General features: G+C 38.1%; 2 protein-coding genes across 2 annotated transcripts; both read right to left on the bottom strand.

Moving 5' to 3' along the window:
- Positions 1-800: 800 nt before the first annotated feature.
- Positions 801-1818, bottom strand: LOC132660599 (olfactory receptor 51F1). The gene is given in 2 exon segments (XM_060604411.2): positions 801-885; positions 887-1818. Coding segments are annotated over 2 exon segments (1017 nt in total).
- A 12318-nt stretch (positions 1819-14136) lies between these two features.
- LOC132677517 (olfactory receptor 52R1-like) lies at positions 14137-15081 on the bottom strand. The gene has a single exon (XM_060629330.3). It carries the CDS (start codon positions 15079-15081, stop codon positions 14137-14139), a length of 945 nt encoding a protein of 314 aa, XP_060485313.3.
- Positions 15082-18973: the final 3892 nt, after the last annotated feature.

The raw sequence follows: 18973 nt of genomic DNA, 5'->3' as shown, positions 1-18973 counted from the left end.
ATATGTGATTTTTCTGTGGAGAAGTCTTCATCGATTTCATTAGACTCCAAAGGGACTGTTATGCTTTAAAAGGTTAAGAAGCTCTGCCTCAAACTATTTCTAGTTCTCCAAAGTTCCCATTTCCTGTAATGAATTAGCAAATGCCCCTAATCCTTGAAGCTGTGCTATTGGCTGTCCAATACTAAATATTGATCTCTGGCTTACATGGCATGACACATCTATTCTAATCTTTTGAACTATTAACTATGAATGAAGAAAACAAACTATAGTCTAAGAAAGACAACACAACTTTCTTTTAAGGCATGATATATAAACATGAAGATTCTTACTTTTTCAGTTCTTACTTTTGATCTTATAATATTTTTCCTAGATGCTTTTGGCAGAGTGTCAATACACTAGTGAAGAGCATGGCATCTAAGACGCAGAAAGCCTGGATTCAAATCTCAACCCTCAGCCATGTCAGATGTCTGGCCTTTGATGGCCTAAATGTCTTTAGGCCTCACTTTCTTCATCTCTAAAATGTAATTAATATTGTATAGTTCACTGAGCTCTTTGAAGAGTAAATGGAATATGTCTTAAAAGCTGTTAGTAGAACACATAGTATAAAGTAGTCACTAAATGTTAATTACTCTGAGTATTTTCTTATTTTATTATCAATGATTTTCATGTTTCCCTTTTGGGCTATAAAATTCTTGGGATGTGACATATTTATGACTGAAAACACAAAGCCACTCTCTAAATATTTGTTGATTAAGGAATAAAATGACAAAAAAAATCTGATAGACAGTAACTTACCAGGACTACTTTTCTACAGTGAAAGTCACTTTTTTCAGGTTTTTCTCAAACAAACAGCTCTGTTTGTTTTGCAAGGAGAAGACTGAGTATAGCTTTGCGAATCTGTTTTGTTTTTACACTATAGATGATGGGGTTGAGCACTGGAGGAAAAAGCAGGTATATATTAGCCATCATCGAATGGACCACTTTGGGTGCTGATGGACCATAGCGATGCACCAAGGATAGGCTCATCATGGGGATGTAGAAAATAGCGACCGCTCCAATGTGGGACACACAAGTGCTGAAGACCTTATGGCGTTCTTCAGGGGAGGCAATACTGAGCACACAGCGAATGATCAAGATATATGACAGGATAATGCATGGTGTATCTACTCCTGTGGTCAGGATGAGATCAATTAATCCACAGATGCTGTTGGCCTGAGTATCTGAACATGCTAATTTAATCACATCTGGGTGGTAGCAGTAGGAGTGGGAAAGGACATTTTCTTTACAGAAATAGAGAGGCTTAAGGAGCAAAAGTAGTGGTACTATTAATACTACACTACGTATAATCATTAACAAGCTCATCTGAATTATTCTGGAATTAGTGAGAATAGTAGTATACCTCAGAGGATCACAGATGGCCACATAGCGGTCAAAAGCCATAGCCACCAGCACCCCAGATTCTATGACTGTAAATCCATGAAGAAAAAACATCTGGATAATGCAGGTATCTAGATTGACTTCTGTTGCATCAAACCAGAGGATACCTAATGTTGTTGACATTGTAGAAATGGCCAACCCCAAGTCAGCAGCTGAAAGCATAGAGAGGAAATAGTACATGGGTTCATGGAGACTCTGCTGGGTAATGATGACAAACAGGATCATGCTGTTCCCAGAGAGGGCAATGGCATAGAGACAGCAGAAGGGGATAGAAATCCACGCATGGACAGACTCTAGGCCAGGAATTCCAGTCAATAAGAAGGTTGGAAATTTAGATGTCAAGTTACTTAAGATCTGCATGTTTTCCTGGATTCGTAGCATGCTGTCCTCACAATGCTCACATCCTATAGGAATAATAAATTACATTGTCACACAAAAATTTCTAGATAAATTTTCTTCTGCTTAAGGAGAGCTATATAGGTCATAGATAAATACTCTATCATTAAGAAAACTCTAAATCAAACTCTATTTTAAGTATATATACTTTTAAATTCAAGGAAAATATGTCTAATTTATGATGATAATTATTTGCTATACTGACAGAATTTTAGTTCATAAGATTCTATGGATGGATAATTACTGTATAATAATATAATTCAATGCATTCCATTTTGAATAGGTTGTATATTAAATGACTAAGAGAAACCCACCTAAAGATATCCGTGGTTCTCCAGTGCCCACATGGGTATCAATTTCCAGGCAAAAGTCTCCAGATTTTTGCTGATAATATCCAGTTGGAAGTTATCATTATATAAGTGTCATTTCAATCCAATAGTGTGGGTGAACAACCTCAGAGGGTAGATTTACAAAAGAAAACCAATGAAGACCAACTCCATAGAAGTTACTGGAAAGGACTATATACACTAAAGCAAGGCTAGACGCTTTACAGGAACCATTAAAACCAAGAGAGGTGATGATATGACTGGGTGTTACATGAACAACAATGTCAAAGTGCTTAAGTGGTCAAATCTTCTAAGGATTAAAAATTTCAAATGCACCCAAGGAGCATAGTGACCCTAGAAAAAACAGTTGAGTCTAGGGATGACAGCTGAGAAGCTGCTACAGTGTCTTGAATGAATGGAAAAATGAGTAGTAGAGGCACAGGTAAATTATTTTGGGAAGTCATCAGTGAAGGCAAGTGGAGAAATAGGCCATCACTAAAGAAGACCAGAGGTGGATGGAAGATTTCTACAAGATTAGACAAACTTAGAGAAATATATATATTTATAAACTGAGGCTACAGATATAGAAAATAGTGAGAGATTGAAAACATAGAACAATAGGGATTAATTGGTATAGAAAACTCAGTAAGAAAGTAGTAGGTGATTGAATACAGAGCATAACAGTAATTAACCCTCAGAAAGATAAGGATCACCATTTCCATTGACCCTCTAGAATAAGTGGCAAAAGAGTAGATTGATGGAGGGTCATGTGAGGGAATTATGAGGCAGTGCCTGTTTGGGATTTTTTTTTCCTTTTTTTAAAATTGTGGTCAAATAAATCTAATATAAAATTTACCATTGTTAGCATTTTTAAGTGTACATTTCAGTGGTATTAAATACATTCATAATATTGTACAAGCATTATCACCATCCATCTCCGTAACTCTTTTCTTCTTGTAAAACTGAACTGTATATCCATTAAACACTCAGTCCTCTTTCCCCAATTATCTATGTAGAGTTCTCACTACTCTTAACATCTCATATAAGTGGAATCACACAGTATTTGTCCTTCAGTGACTGGTTTATTTCACTTAGTGTAATAACCTGAAGAGTCATCTGTGTCATAAAGTATGTCAGAATTTCCTTTTGTTTCTAACAGTGCCTACTTTTTTTCCTTATGAATTATTAGGGGAAAATTTGCTACTGTTCAAAGTGTGTGGAGTGATGGAGGCTGGTTTGAGGACGTGATAGAGGATTAAATAGATGTTATAGGGAATAGAGGAGACAGTTGAATCAATACACACAGAAATGTTATAAATATTATAAAATCTTGTTCAATTAAAATGTTTAACATAATTTTGAAAGCAATACATTTAATTGTTGAATTGTTAAAATCAATTCTAGGAAGACTTAAATCAAATAATACCAATGGTAGTTATTGTAATGTTAATACTTTTCAATCAAGCTTTTAACAATACTAGGTAAATTTTATTATCTGAGAGTAAATACCCCATAATAAGCATATATGTTACAATTCCTTTTAGGTACTTTCTGTGGTTCCTTTTTAAACTCTAGTTCTCAAGGTTTCCATTCAGTCTGTGAAAAATTATAATTTTTATCTATCAGCTAGTAGGAATCAGATATCTGTGTGGTATGTGGATCCCTTAAGACAAGATGAATCCTAGTGTTACCTGACTTTTCTGAAAGTTCATATGAATATTTGTGAATAGGCAACAATCAAAGTGTAAATTCAACACAATGGACACCTTTTTCTACCTTCTTACCAGCTCAACGTGGAAAGAGGAGCCTTCTTTGTCTTCACTCTCAGAGAGAGAACGAGATACACTTCTGGAGCCATGGACTTTATACCAAAGTGGGTTTGATCTGTGGGGCCATTGGTGAAATGTGCATCTCCCTGAGGCCATATTCAGAGGAAAACTGAAATCTTCTGTCTCCATCTGTAAATACAGGACAATGCTGTATAATCTCAGAAGGATTTTAGCCACTAACTCAAGTGACTAGTAATCCACAGGGATTAAATGCAAAACATGTAATTATCCATATAAATGGAGAGTTTAGACAGTGTTCTAGGCCCTGTGGAATAGAGGGATGCATGTTATGGATTAAGGATTATCAGTATGCTGGGAAGACAGTATAGCAAACCAGTGTTCATTGGAATAACAATTATAGTGACAATTAGGAGAGAACATATCCCCCCAGTTTCCAGGCCCCTATCCTTACATTTTTGCATTGACACATCGGGAGGATGATATATCCACTCCCAAACCTTCTCTGCCCAGACACTCACTAGCTTTTCCCCAAGAAATGGGTCAGCTCTTCACATATAGATTGGGACTTCTTAAACTAGTAGTTGAGTCACTGTGGGTGAATGAGTTCTCATGTGCATGTGTTCTTGCTCTCATACTTGCTGTTTTCCTGTGGTATTAAGTTCAGGGGCCTAAGACTCCTCGGGGAGTGTGACCATTGTTGTCAATGTGGACAGTTGCATCATGGAAGCAGGTTACTTTTTAGTCCTAGCAATTCTAATTCATTAAATTTTTTTTTCATGTTTATTTATTTTTGAGAGAGAGAGAGAGCAGGGGAGGGGCAGAGAGAGAGAAGGAGACACAGAATCTGAAGCAGGCTCCAGGCTCTGAGCTGTCAATACAGAGCCTGATGCGAGGCTTCAACTCACGAACTGTGAGATCATGAACTGAGCCAAAGTCAGATGCTTAACCGACTGAGCCATCCAGGTACCTGTAGGCCTAGCAATTCTAGATTCCTGGGAAAAAAGAAGACCCAGATATGAACAGTATATTTCTCCTTTATAGAGAAGTCCCACACAGGCAAGAACAGTTTTACGTTTACCTAGACATCAATAAAATCAGTAATCTCTTCTATATTTAGCTATTTTTCTTTAATTTCCATTTGGCTATTATTTCTATGCTTCCTTGTTTAAGAACTCTTAGTGCCAGGAAGTCTGAGGGGTTCAATTCAAGTGCTATAACTCTATGTGGAACCCCTCAAGTGTCTGGACTGATACTTCAAACAAAAAAATGAAATATGAGCAAATCATAGCACAAAATTTTATGAGTCAGTGAGAAAAAATTCAAAGTTTTACCATTGTTGCCTTCATAGAGGTTACAATATAACTACAGTTTCCATCCAAATCTTTCTGTGGTGGCCAGACTATAAAATAATAAAATCAACCCTGATTATCCCTGCCTCCTTGAACTCTAGTGTAATCCTTTGCCCTTGAATATGGGTAGGATCTGTGACTTGCTTCTAACCAATGGAGTAATAGCAGAGGTGATAGGATATTACTTTCATGGTTATGTTACCTAAAATGTGGCTCTGATGAAATGACAGCATGGTGCTTTGGCACATGGCAAAGAACTGAGGGCCATCTGTAGCCACCAACCAGCTAGGAACCAAATGTGGCTTCCTTTAGCAACAGCCAGCAAGAAACTGAATTCCTCAATCTAATAGGGCACAGGGAACTAATGGAATCCTGCCAACACCCATGTGATCTTGAATGCATATCCTTCCCCATTTGAACATCAAGTGAGATCATGGCCCTGATTATACCTTGATTACAGTCTTGCAGACTCAGCTAAGCTGTACCCAGACTCCTGATTTACTGAAGTTGTGAGATAAATGTTTTGAGCTTTTTGAAGACACAACATTTGTGGTAATTGTTATGTAGCAATAGGTAATTTCTATTGAAGGTCTAAAGCAATCTGTTTCAGTTGTTTTTCCACTGCTCTACTATCTTGGGGTTGCTAATGAGCATGAAAACACTAACATACCAAGTGACATTTACTTATTCCCTGAGTGATATGTCATGACTATGGAAGTTTTGAGGTTATTGAGGAAAATGATTGTGCTTTTTATGGTTTATGCATTACACAAAACACCCAGAACACATCTGGATACATCATAGGAAGCAAATAATGGCTTGCTGAGTTGTAAATAAACTTGTTATAAAGACAGTAACATGCATTCAGCAAGGTATGCATGTGAGTGTACTGCTCACTGATTCATCACATATAATTGCAGGCCAGGTAATGGTATAGAATAGAGGCCAGCAAGTTTTTTTCTTTTCTATAAGGAATGGATAGTAAATATTTTAGGCTTTTTCAGGCCATATAGTATTCTGTATTAACTATGCAATTTTGATGCTGTAGCATGGAAATATCTATAGTCCATTCTTATTTGGTGTAACTCTCTTCAAATTGAACTTCATTTATAAAAACAGATGGTAGGCCAGATTTGGCTTTTAGGCTGTAGTTTGTTAATTCTGATCCTTACTACATATTCTCTTCTAGCCCATCCTGATAACTGTCCTCTCCTCTTACAACCAAAGTAACTACCATCCTGACCTTCAACATCCTAAATTGGTTTTCCCTATAATTTGCATTTATAATATAATAAAATATATAAATTGAATAATACAGTATGTATACTTCTGTTTTTGGCTCCTTTGACATTATCATATGAGATTTTTTCACATTGTGTATGACAGTTGTTAATTGTTTTTAATTCTTTTAATTATATGAACATAGCAAAAGTTAATCAATTTTTCCTTTCTTAGATACTTTCTTTGTTTTCAGGTTTTCGTTATAAATAATTATGCTTCTATAAACATTATTATGCCTTTCAGAGCACACATATATACATATCTGCTGGTTAATATTCTAGGAACTAAATTGCTGGGTCAACTTTGAGATACTCTCAAATGTTTTTTGCTTTTTTGTATTTTTTTCTAATTTCTTTTTTTTAAAATCTTTTTTTAACGTTTATTTTTGAGACAGACAGAGACAGAGCATGAATGGGGGAGGGGCAGAGAGAGAGGGAGACACAGAATCAGAAGCAGGCTCCAGGCTCTGAGCCATCAGCCCAGAGCCCCACGCGGGGCCCCAACTCACCGACTGTGAGATCGTGACCTGAGCTGAAGTCGGACGCTTAACCGACTGAGCCACCCAGGCGTCCCATCTAATTTCAATGTTTATATATTTTTGAGAGAAAGAGAGACAGAGTGTGTGCAGGGGGGCAGAGAGAGAGAGGGAGACACAGAATTCAAAGCAGGCTCCAAGCTCTGAGCTGTCAGCACAGAACCCGAAGTGGGGCCACGAACCACACGATCATGACCTGAGCCAGTCAGAGGCTTAACGGACTGAGCCACTCAGGCGCTTCTCTCAAATGTTTTTTGAAAGAATTTGTACCAGTTTACACTCAGACCAGCAGTATGCGAGAGTTTCTGTTGATTCATACCTTTACCAGTATTTGATGTTATCGTATTTTTAAAGTTAATCATTCCTATGGGTTTGTAGTCTGATTTTAGCATTAATTACCATTTTCCTAACTAATGATATTGTATACCTTTTCAAATGTTTAATGGCACTTTGAATATAGTTTCTTATAAGACTGTTCCAGACTTTTCCCCATTTTTCATTGGCTTGTTTGATTTTTCTTTTGAATGTTATAGAATTCCATGTATATACAGGACAGGAATTCTCTTTTTAATATTCACTTTCTGGAAAATGTCTGTGATGAATAGATTTCCAGTTTTTTTTAATATGAAATTTATTGTCAAATTGGTTTCCATACAACACCCAGTGCTCATCCCAACAGGTGCTCTCCTCAATACCCATTACCCACCCTCTCCTCCCTCCCATCCCCCATCAACCCTCAGTTTGTTCTCAGTTTTTAAGAGTCTCTTATGTTTTGGCTCCCTCCCTCTCTAACCTCTTTTCTTTTTTCTTCCTCTCCCCCATGGTCTTCTGATAAGTTGCTCAGGATCCACATAAGTGTGAAAACATATGGTATCTGTGTTTCTCTGTATGACTTATTTCACTTAGCATAACACTCTCCAGTTCCATCCATGTTGCTACAAAAGGCCATATTTCATTCTTTCTCATTGCCATGTAGTATTCCATTGTGTATATAAACCATAATTTCTTTATCCATTCATCAGCTGATGGACATTTAGGCTCTCCATAATTTGGCTATTGTTGAAAGTGCTGCTATAAACATTAGGGTACAAGTGCCCCTATGCATCAGCACTCCTGTATCCCTTAGGTAAATTCCTAGCAGTGCTATTGCTGGGTCATAGACTTTAGCCTCTACCACAAAACTGTAATCATCATGATATTTGCACAAAAACAGACACATAGACCAATGGAATAGAATAGAGACTCCAGAATTGGACCCACAAAAGTATGGCCAACTAATCTTTGACAAAGCAGGAAAGAGTATCCAATGGAAAAGACAGTCTCTTTAACAAATGGTGCTGGGAGAACTGGATGGCAACATGCAGAAGAATGAAACTAGACCACTTTCTTACACCATTCACAAAAATAAACTCAAAATGGATGAAGGACCTGCATGTGAGACAGGACACCATCAAAACCCTAGAGAAGAAAGCAGCAAAAACCTCTCTGACCCAGCCACTGCAATTTGTTACTTGACACATCTACAAAGGCAAGGGAATTAAAAGTAAAAATAAACTATTGGGACCTCATGAAGGTAAAAATCTTCTGCACTGCAAAGGAAACAATCAACAAAATGAAAAGGCAACTGACAGAATGGGAAAAGATATTTGCAAATGACATATCAGATGAAGGGCTAGTATATAAACTCTATAAAGAACTCACCAAACTCCACATCTGAAAAACAAATAATCCAGTGAAGAAATGGGCAGAAGATATGAATAGACACTTCTCTAAAGAAGACATCCAGATGGCCAATAGGCACATGAAAAGACTGACTCTTGATTTCAGCTCAGGTCAATATCTAGTCCCACATGGAGCTCTGTACTGGCAGCATAGAACCTGCTTGGGATTATTTCTCTTCCTCTCTTTCTTCCCCTCTCAAGTTATCTCTCTCTCTCTCTCTCTCTCTCTCTCTCTCTCTCTCTCAAAATAAATAAGTAAACTTAAAAAAAAAAACAAAAGAAATAACATGGCTGGTAACTCTAGGGCTTCTAGAAAGTAGTGAATCCCAAAACTCTTCCATGATGGTCCATACCTGAGATACACACATTGAGAACTGGAAGTCAAAGACTGAGTGAGACTCCAGGTTTATCTGGGATTGGGGATAAGGACAAGGCTCTGCTAAGTGAGGCATCATACCTCCTTGGGCCTTTCTTCTTCTTCTGCTTTCTGACCTCTAGCCTCAAAGATAGAGTAAGATTAGTTAGTGAGCTCAGGCATAACAGATGTAGCAGAGAATCAATAATAAATACATAATCAGGTCATCAGGGTATAAGTGGGTGAGGGTGATGACTGTAGATTGTAGCAGGTGCTGGAAGAGGTTGGAGGAGGGGATTTTAGGATCAACTATGAACTTGTTATGTTCATAACCCCAGCACCAAACACAGTACTGGCACATAGTAAGTGGTGAAGAAATGCTTGTTGACTTTGAGCATGAAATACATCATACTAATAACACTGTGTTTGGCTCTGTGCAGAGTAGACAACACTGATGATGCATTATTCCCCTCTTGAAGTTACTGCAGAATTGAGCTCAGACAGCAGATCTCAGCCCTGAATAATGTTTAAAAACCAGGAGAAGCTGACCTGCTTTTGTTAAGTTCTGACTGGCTTCTCTTAGCCACTAGGTCACCCTAGAGGTGTGTGCTGAGAGAAGAGAGGCACTGGGATGACTCTGCCCATGTACAAATGGGAAATCAAGTCTCTTGCTCAAGGTACTCACTTGCTAGTTTTTGGAAATGAGTACAGGTGCCTGGAGTTAGTTACAGATTTGATGTCCTGGACCCACTGGTTCTTCAGGTTGTAATGAAGGCAGTCTTCTATTTTCACTGATTCATGATACTTAAGGGTACTTCTAGTCATGATAGAGCTGCACAGTTTAAGTAAGTAGGTTTTCTACTGGAGCTGGAATTCAGTGTGCTTCATTTGATCGTTTCATACTAACGAGGTTGTTTGATTGCCATTTTCTCCTGTGTCTATGGTAGTCCCATCCTCTTATAGAATAATATTTGGTGCAAGATAACCACTTCATAGGTATTTCTTGAAGAGAAATGTAAAATGTTCCACATATTTTATATTTGTAAATAAAAAGAAGTGAGTGAGGGACAAATTGTTATTTATCTGTCAAAGGTATCTTATCAGACAGATAACAACCTTCAAAGTTTCCATGGGAATAATGAAAGGAGGCCTTAGGACTGAAATGTCTGGTATCCCATTTTGCAGGAAGGAGGCAAAATGGACCTGCCAATGCCATCTTGTGGTCAGGAGTGGAATTGTTGTGACGATGGTAGCAGGCACATGTAAAAATTTAATCATTCATTCATGCAAGTAGGTTGGTTGTTTTTTTTTTTTATAGTCAGCTAAGTTTGGGAAAGAATAGTGAATAATTATGTATAATTTCTATTCAGGTAAGAGGAACAGATGGTGAATAAGTTGGAAATAAAATATTTGTGTTGAAAGAAAATTGATGATATGTAAGTTGATACGTAAGATATGTTGAGGTATGTGAGTTAAGAAATACCTCTCTGAGAAAGTGGTATTAGTTGAGATCTAAACGGTGTTGAGGGGAAGATAGAATATTCTAGAAAATGACAGCTGGAGGAAGTGGGAAGATTTAGGTCAAAGCACTAAAACAGATAAGAAGTGAATATATTTGAGGAGTGCCTGAGTAGCTCAGGAGGTTCAGTATCCGACTTTGGGTCAGGTCATGATCTCACGGTTAGTGAGTTCGAGTCTTGCATCAGTCTCTGCTGTCTGCACAGAGCCTGCTTTGGATCCTCTGTCTTTCTCTCTCTCTCTGCTCCTCTCCTTCTCTCTCTCTCTCAAAACGAGATATTTTTGTATAAAAATAAATTTTAAAATGTTAAAAAAAAAGAAGTGAGGGGTACCTGGGTGGCTCAGTCAGTTAAGCGTCTGACTTCAGCTCAGGTTATCATCTCACGAATCATGAGTTCAAGCCCCACGTCAGGCTCTGTGCTGATAGCTCAGAGCCTGGAGCCTGCTTCGGATTCTGTGTCTCCCTCTCTCTCTGCCCTTCCCCCATTCAAGTGCTCTTTCAGTCTCTGAAAACTTAATACAAGTAAAAAAAAACAGTTAAAAAAAAAAAGAAGTGAATGTATTTTGAGGAAGAATAGAAAGGGCAGAAGCATTGGAAAAAGGTAAAAACTGGTATGTTGAAAAAACAGAATATACTACTTAACAATAATAGGAAATGGATTACTTATAAAAAATGCAACAGTATGACTGAATCTGAAAATATTTATACTGAATGAAAGATACCAGACTCGAAAGAATGTATTATTTATTATTTCATTTATGAAAGTTTTAGTGAGAGAGAAATTAATCTATAGTGAATGAAATCAGATCAGGGTTTTCCTGGTTTGGGTACAGAGGTGGTGATTGACTCCAGAGAGGCAAGAGAAACTTTTCTGAAGTGATGGAAATGTTCTATGTGTTAATTGGGCTGGTAGCTACAGAGGCATTTATATGTGTCAGTACTCTTCAAACTGTGTGTTAAAATACTTACATTTTATTGTCACAAGTTATACAACAACAAAGCTGATTTTAAAAAGAGGAAGAGGCACTCACAATCACTAACTGATTTGCTGATAACAGTATCACAGTCCCTTGACAACCCTAAAATTTGGGAATCATGAAAATGCTCCTTCAGAATACCTATTCATTTCTGGGGACACTTTTAGTCTCCAATAGTGTTTCTTCTGGGGGAAGCAAACATGTTTCTGATTCTTCTTAAAGTACTTTCAACTGATGTTGGTTTTCGTATCATAAAAGCCTGAGTTCCTAGACCCTCTTCACTGTTGGCTTTGATGGGAGAGTGTGCAGGATGATAAAAAGACCAATGCAACAATTGTATTGGATGTTTTTTACCTTGTTTGTGTGATGGTATTATGTATGCATGCATATATCCAAACTCATAGAAATGTATATATTGATGTATAAATAAATATGTATACTTATTTTATAAGTATACTCTATAAAGTTGAAAGACTAAGAAAAAGTAAGCAAAATACATTTTTCTAAAATAACTTGAAATTTTAGTTTAAAAGGAAATTAAATATTTACAAATACTAAAACTCTTTGTGACTTTCTCATTCCCTTAACCATAAATATAGTTATCCTCAGAAGAAAATCTTTTTCATTCTTTTCCACAACTTCTTCATTCTGAAATCCATTGTCATCTGGGAATAGGAAATTTTTGTAAGGAAAGACCAACACTCAGCATACCTAATACTCATGGTTACTGGTCTCTGAAAGTTGTGATTCTGGCACCAATTTCATATCTGGATTTTCAAGCTTTTCGGGAAGTTATCCTATTCAGGAATCCTTCATCTTTTTAGATTGTCCCCTCCATTCCCCTAGGATTTGGCACTGAATTAACCTTTTCTGTACACTTCTGTTGTTGTTTCAATTACCTTTTTCTCATACTAAATTAAATCTCATCAACCAAGGATAATTTTAAAAAATAATTTGGGGCACTTAGGTAGTTCAGTTGGTTAAGCGTCTGACTTTGGCTCAGGTCATGATCTCGCAGTTGGTGAATTCGAGCCCCACGTAGGGCGCTGTGCTGACAGCTCAGAACCTGGAGCCTGCTTCAGATTCTGTGTCTCCCTTTCTGTCTGCCTCTTCCCTGCTCATACTCTGTCTCTCTGTCTCTGTGTCTCTCAAAAATAAATAAACATTAAAAAATTTTTTAAATACATTAAAATGCAGAAAGAAAATTAGAATGTCATAACTCTCTCACTCCTCTGAGTTGCTATTATTAGTATTTGGATTAATTTCCAGAGTCTTTTTCTATGCTTATGTATTTCTTTTCAGAACTGGTATCACCCCTATGGGCAAATGTTATTCTTCTTTTTTCTTTAATATTCTATCTTGTCCATTTTTTTTTACATCTTTATATACTCTTTGCAAATACATTAGTTAAATGATATATGATATTCAATTGCTCAGTCTTCATCTGGGTCTTATAGATCAATATATGAATGTTTTCCTCTTTTTTTTTTGTTTTATAAATAATGAATCTATACTTTTTTTTACTTATAAAATAAAGTCCTATTTTTTAAAAAAATGTTTATTCATTTATTCTGACAGGGAGAGAGAGAGAGCAGGGAGGGACAGAGAAAGAGCAGGGAGAGAGAGAATCCCAAGCAGGCTCTGTGCTGTCAGTGCAGAGCCTGATGTGGGCTCTATCTCATGAACTGTGAGATCACGACCTGAGCTGAAATCAAAAGCTGGAGGCTTAACCAGGTGATCCTCAAATTCTATTTTTATAAAAGAGATTCCATGTGAGGAAAAATATGTACTTTTTAACTGTTTTGGTGGGAAAACAATTTTTAAGTTTGTTTGTTTGTTTATTTATTTATTTATTTTTGAGAGAGAGAGAAACAGACAGAGAGCACATGTGTGAGGGGGGTAAGGGCACAGAGAGGGAGAGAGAGAATTCCAAACAGGCTCTGCACTGTCAGCATGGAGCCTTATGTGGGACTGGATCCTAGGAATCATGAAATTATGACCTGAGCCAAATTCAAGAGGTGAATGCTCAACTGACTGAACCCCCATGTGCCCCTGTTTTGGTGGAAGTTTGTAATCACCTTTTTAACAAGGTATACCAACTTATACTTCTACTGACAGTTTAAAAGTATTTTCAACTTTGTGATCTGTGGAAGATGGCATTCTTTTTAAATCTTCACTAATTTGATAGGTGGACATATTTTTTATTATTTTAATATTTTATTGTGTTTTGGGCATTGGTCAAATCAGGATTAATGATCAATCACATTTCCCAGAGAGCTTTTATGGGCATTCTAAAAATTGGTCCTTTTCCTCTAGAAGGTTGCTAACCTCTGGACCTTTTGTTCACAGAAAAGACTTTGTGCTAGTCTGGCAAACTTTCTGCATCTATATGTTCCTGGATCAGTGTGGGGGGTGGGGCATGGGTTGGCTATGTTGCCATGACCGTTGGCTCAGGGATCTTTTCCACAACAACCTTGAATAACCCTGTTCCTGATCTGCTTGGTTCTAACTCCATAGATGATGGGGTTGAGCATGGGAGGAACCAGGAGATAGAGATTGGCAAACATGATATGTACTGCTCGGGACACATGATGTCCAAAGCGGTGGGTGAGAAAAGTGAAGAGGGCAGGGATATATAAAGCCAAGATGACACAGATATGGGATGCACATGTGCCAAAAGCCTTGAGCTGGGCTTCACCAGAAGGCAACCCCAGAACAGTTCTCAAAATCATCACATAGGATACACTGATGACACTCATATCAAAGCCAACCACAGAGAAGGCCACAAAGAGCCCATATGCACGATTTACTCTAGTATCTGCACACACCAGCTTTAGCACAGCCATGTGTTCACAGTATGGCTGGGGAATGATCTGGTTGGGGCAGAAGGGCATCCTGGAGACCATAATGCAGAAGGGGCTCACCAACAGCAATGCTCTCATCATCACAGCTGCTCCCAATTTACCCACTACAGCTGGGGTCAGGACACTTGAGTGACGGAGTGGGAAGCAGATGGCCACATAACGGTCCAAGGCCATAGCCATGAGTACCCCAGACTCCACAGAGGAAAAGGCATGGATGAAGAACATCTGGATGAGGCAGGCATGGTATTCAGTCTCATGAGCATGAAACCAGAGTATAGCCAGCATTTTAGGTTGGGTGGAAGACGAGAGGACCAGGTCAGTGATAGCCAGCATGGCTAGAAAGAGGTACATGGGCTCATGCAGAGTGTGGTCAATTCGGATTATATGGAGGACAGTGGTATTGCCAATTATAGCCACAACATACATGGCACAGAGAGGAAAGGCAATCCAAAATTGGGAATTCTCGAGTCCTGGGATCCCAAGTAGGATGAAGGACACAGGATAAGATGAGTGATTCCCTGAAGCCAGCATCACAGGATGGTTAATTTGTTCTCCCCTGAGAAGGTAAGGTACTATCTATAGATGATAATAATAAATTATAATTATTATTTATAATCTTTTGGAAGAGGCAGTTAAATAATAGGGCAATAATGTTTAATGGTAAGCTGGAATAATTTCAACTATTTTAATAAATACATTTTTGCAACTTAAAGTAATGCTACTCTTTATTCTTCATTCATGTTTATGTCATTCAAATGGGGTCAGAACATGCTAGCTGCAATTGTAATTTCTGTATAAGAATTAATATTTTTCTTGAAAGTAGAATCTGCCAAGGGAAGACTATCTTGACAAATAACATCACTAATAGTAATTCTTGTGCTTCTATTCTTTAGAATGAACTGATTTGTTTTATCTTTCCCAAGGTCCTTTTCAGCCCTTTGTTTAAGCCAGTTAGACAACTTTTCAGGGTTGGAAACCAGTTTGGAAAACATTTTGGCTGAGGGCTCGTAACAATGTATGTAGTGATGATGAGTTATCTTTGACTCTAGGAGTTACCAGGAGAATTTGGGCTGGAGGATGACAGACTGACAGATTGTACACCTGAAATTAAACCTGTTATCTATAGTGGATGTCTCCTCCTAGATTAGGGGCCAGCAACTGTTTTCTGTAAAAGGTCAGATAGATCACACATATTTTAGTCTTCGTGGGCCATACATTCTCTGTTGCAACTAGTCAGTTTAGCGATTGTAGCATGAAAGCAGCCACAGTCAATACAGACATTTGTGAGTGTGGCTACATTCCAATACAATTTCATTTTTAAAACAGACTAGAAGCTGGATTTGGTCTTCAGGTGACAGTTTACTAATTCCTCTCCTATATGATAAATTTTCATGATATCAGCCCTGAAGAGTGCACCAACATGAGCACCTCTGTATTTGGCATAGAACAGGGATTTAATAAATATTTGCTGAAGCAAACAAGAAATATGTGTCATTGTTAAAGGGCAACGGACTTTTCAACTGATTAGCCATTCTTAAAATGTCTTGACAGAACCTTCTAAACACTACTTTGATGCCATGTCACAAGACAGCTATATCTATTTCTCACACTAGAGTCTGACCTCCTGTCCATTGAAAGACGTGAATGTCATCTTCTGCTGATACTTGCACACATGGTTGATCTTGTCTGGTCTCTCTGGTGACTATGACCTACCTGAGAGTCAATGACACAAAAGCTTACCTGCTTCTTAACTCAACACCTTTCCACTTTTTAATCTCACTTGACCCGAGCCTTTCCTTGAACACATTCATTCTTTCTCCTCCATAACAGTAACACCCAGAGATGAAGAATATCTTTTCAGATTTCCCTTAATCATTTATATCTGGGGACTAAGAAATGTTTCATTCAACCAGACTTAATGGTTCCTAACAAGGGTTTCTTTGAGATCCCAAATAGACTAAACTCTCTGATTTTCACTAGATATATAACATTATGAGAGAAATGGGACTCAGAACTTATAAATCTTACTCTAAATTGGAAACTTTACTATTCTACCTAGACAATAGCTATAGGTTTGCTCAAACCAAATACTCCTATCCAAGCCACAGTAAAAAATTAAGAAACACACACATTGTCTAGTGTCTAAGGCTCTGTTTCATCCCTTTCAGCCTGGCTTTGTCTTCCAGTGAAATATTCTGTTTGAATCAGAGTCTTCCTTTCTCCTTCTTTTCTGTGCTCTGTAAGTCAGCCTCCATTTGTGAGGATGAAGTCACCGAGGCTCATAGGCACCTGGAAAAGCACTTAGACCATCTTCATTCCTGCACTGGGCACTGGTAAAGATACTGGCTAAAACTACACTTTAACAAAAGGTATGCTATTCTGATTAATTATGATAGACATTGCTGTCTTTATAAATATAACACTGTATGCCTTTACATGTTATTGTTTTTAACTCTCACACACTTCTGCCCATCAGCCTTCATGGAGAACATACCTATTTTACATACTCCATTTGGAGTGGTGACTCTTCTTGGTGGTGACCAGGGACCCAAGTCTGAGATAGCAGATGGGGCCTCTTGACAGGTGTCTCTCGTTCTTTTCTGCACTTCCATTCCCATGGAATCTGGTGTCCTCACTATCAGCATTTCCTTAGTCTTTTTTCCCCCCTCAGACTTATGAACCCAACATGTGCAGAGTTAAGGTTACAAGTCATATGGAGTGGACAGGGAGTTAACTAGTCTTGTATCATTTTGTGCAGTGTGTGAGGTTTTCAATAGTAATTCTGAGGGGGAGACACAGGTTATCAATTTGCTGCTGGGTTGAGGGATGGAAATTTGCATTTCCTAAAGAGTAGGAAAAGGAAGAGCAATGTAATTTCCCTTCTTGCTCAACATTCCTCCTCCTTTCCCTGCTTTTAAATATGTCCCTGTCCCTGCCCTTATGTGCTACACCTCTTGTGAGCATAGTGCATACTGAAAGAAGAAATTAAGTCATCTTTTCCAACATTATACCTAAGATGATCATACAACGAACTTCAGATTCAATTTTTCTTTTCTCCAGAATACAATCTACTTTGTAAGACCTTGGCATAGCTTTTGGTTCAAGGATTCTGTTCTGACACTAATGGAGCTCAGCTTTCATCTGTGAGTATAGGTTTGAATCCAATGGTGATACCATTACCTCTGTTGGCTTCCATTACTCCACTCATTATGTGGAAATAGTTATGTCCATCAGTTTAACCAAGTTGCTCAAGCCTGAAAGTGTAGAGGAAAAATGGGCTGAGATCTTGCTAAGGAATAGGTGCAGGGAAATTTAGACTATTCTCTCACTTTGGGGTATCTAAAACTAAGGCATGGAGCAAGAATGCTAGAGGAAGGTAGAGTTCAGATCCAGCGTCCTTTGTGGAGGGATTGTGTATGAGGCAAGCTTCCTTCTTTTCTAGAATTTTCCTGGAGGACACAGTGTGAGCAGCGAATTATCTCCCCATCTCAGAAAGAAATCCAACAGTCATGGATCTCTTGACCTGGAGCCCCCATGAGTCATGCCATCCTTCAAAGTGTATTGCCTTATCTTTCAGCTTCTTAGAGCCTCTGTGAGTCCTACTGTTCTTTGGGAAGGGCAGAGATGACTGAGGCACAGGGGACCTACCACTCACCTTGAGCTCTGCTTTATCTCTGACCATAAGCAGCTTAACTGACTCCTCTGTGACTCAGCTTTTCACAGAGACTGTAGATTAAGACCTATTTAAAGACCTGTAAAGTATGGCCCCTCTCTTCCCCAAGCATTAATTCTTTCCCTCCTCTTGGAACCCACTGCCTCATACACTGGCTTCCTCTGAGATTAGAGAATAAAACTGGAAACATTAACCCCTAACTTGCCTCTCTCCTCTGTATACACATAAGCAAAGGCAGCGTATTTGAATGGATGCACAAAAGTGTGTGTTGTTGAGATTACAGGAGTGTGAGTTTGTCAGTATGCATGTATTTTTCATTAGTAAATTCCCCTTTGTGAAGCTGGAAAGTCCTTCTCACTTAGCCCAAACAGTTAAGCCTATGCAGAACTTCCTCTCACTCCCTGTGTAGAGCCTTGCTGGTATTCTCTTATTTATTATTTCTTAGCATTCCCTGGTATAGGATAGGTCAAATGAAGACTTGACAGCAATTATTTAAAAACAGAGGGTAAGGCTTTATTTGCAGAGTTCAAAGCTGTCAGACTTCAGAAGCTATGCCTCACCAAATCAAAATCCAACATACATTTACAGGGAAACAAATCACACAAAAATTCACCAAGAGTATCAAGTTTACAGCAATCTGTTTATGGTGAATTGCAATCATCATGTTCACAAAGGTCATGGTTTATTTTAATACATTAGCATAACAAAAATCTGACTAAACTGTTTTTGTTAGAGAGTCCAGGTTTAGAG

The sequence above is a fragment of the Panthera onca genome, chromosome D1 (genome assembly GCF_046562875.1).
Source record: "Panthera onca isolate mPanOnc1 chromosome D1, mPanOnc1 haplotype 2, whole genome shotgun sequence".
NCBI lineage: Eukaryota > Metazoa > Chordata > Mammalia > Carnivora > Felidae > Panthera > Panthera onca.
This window is presented reverse-complemented; position numbering and strand designations above follow the sequence as displayed.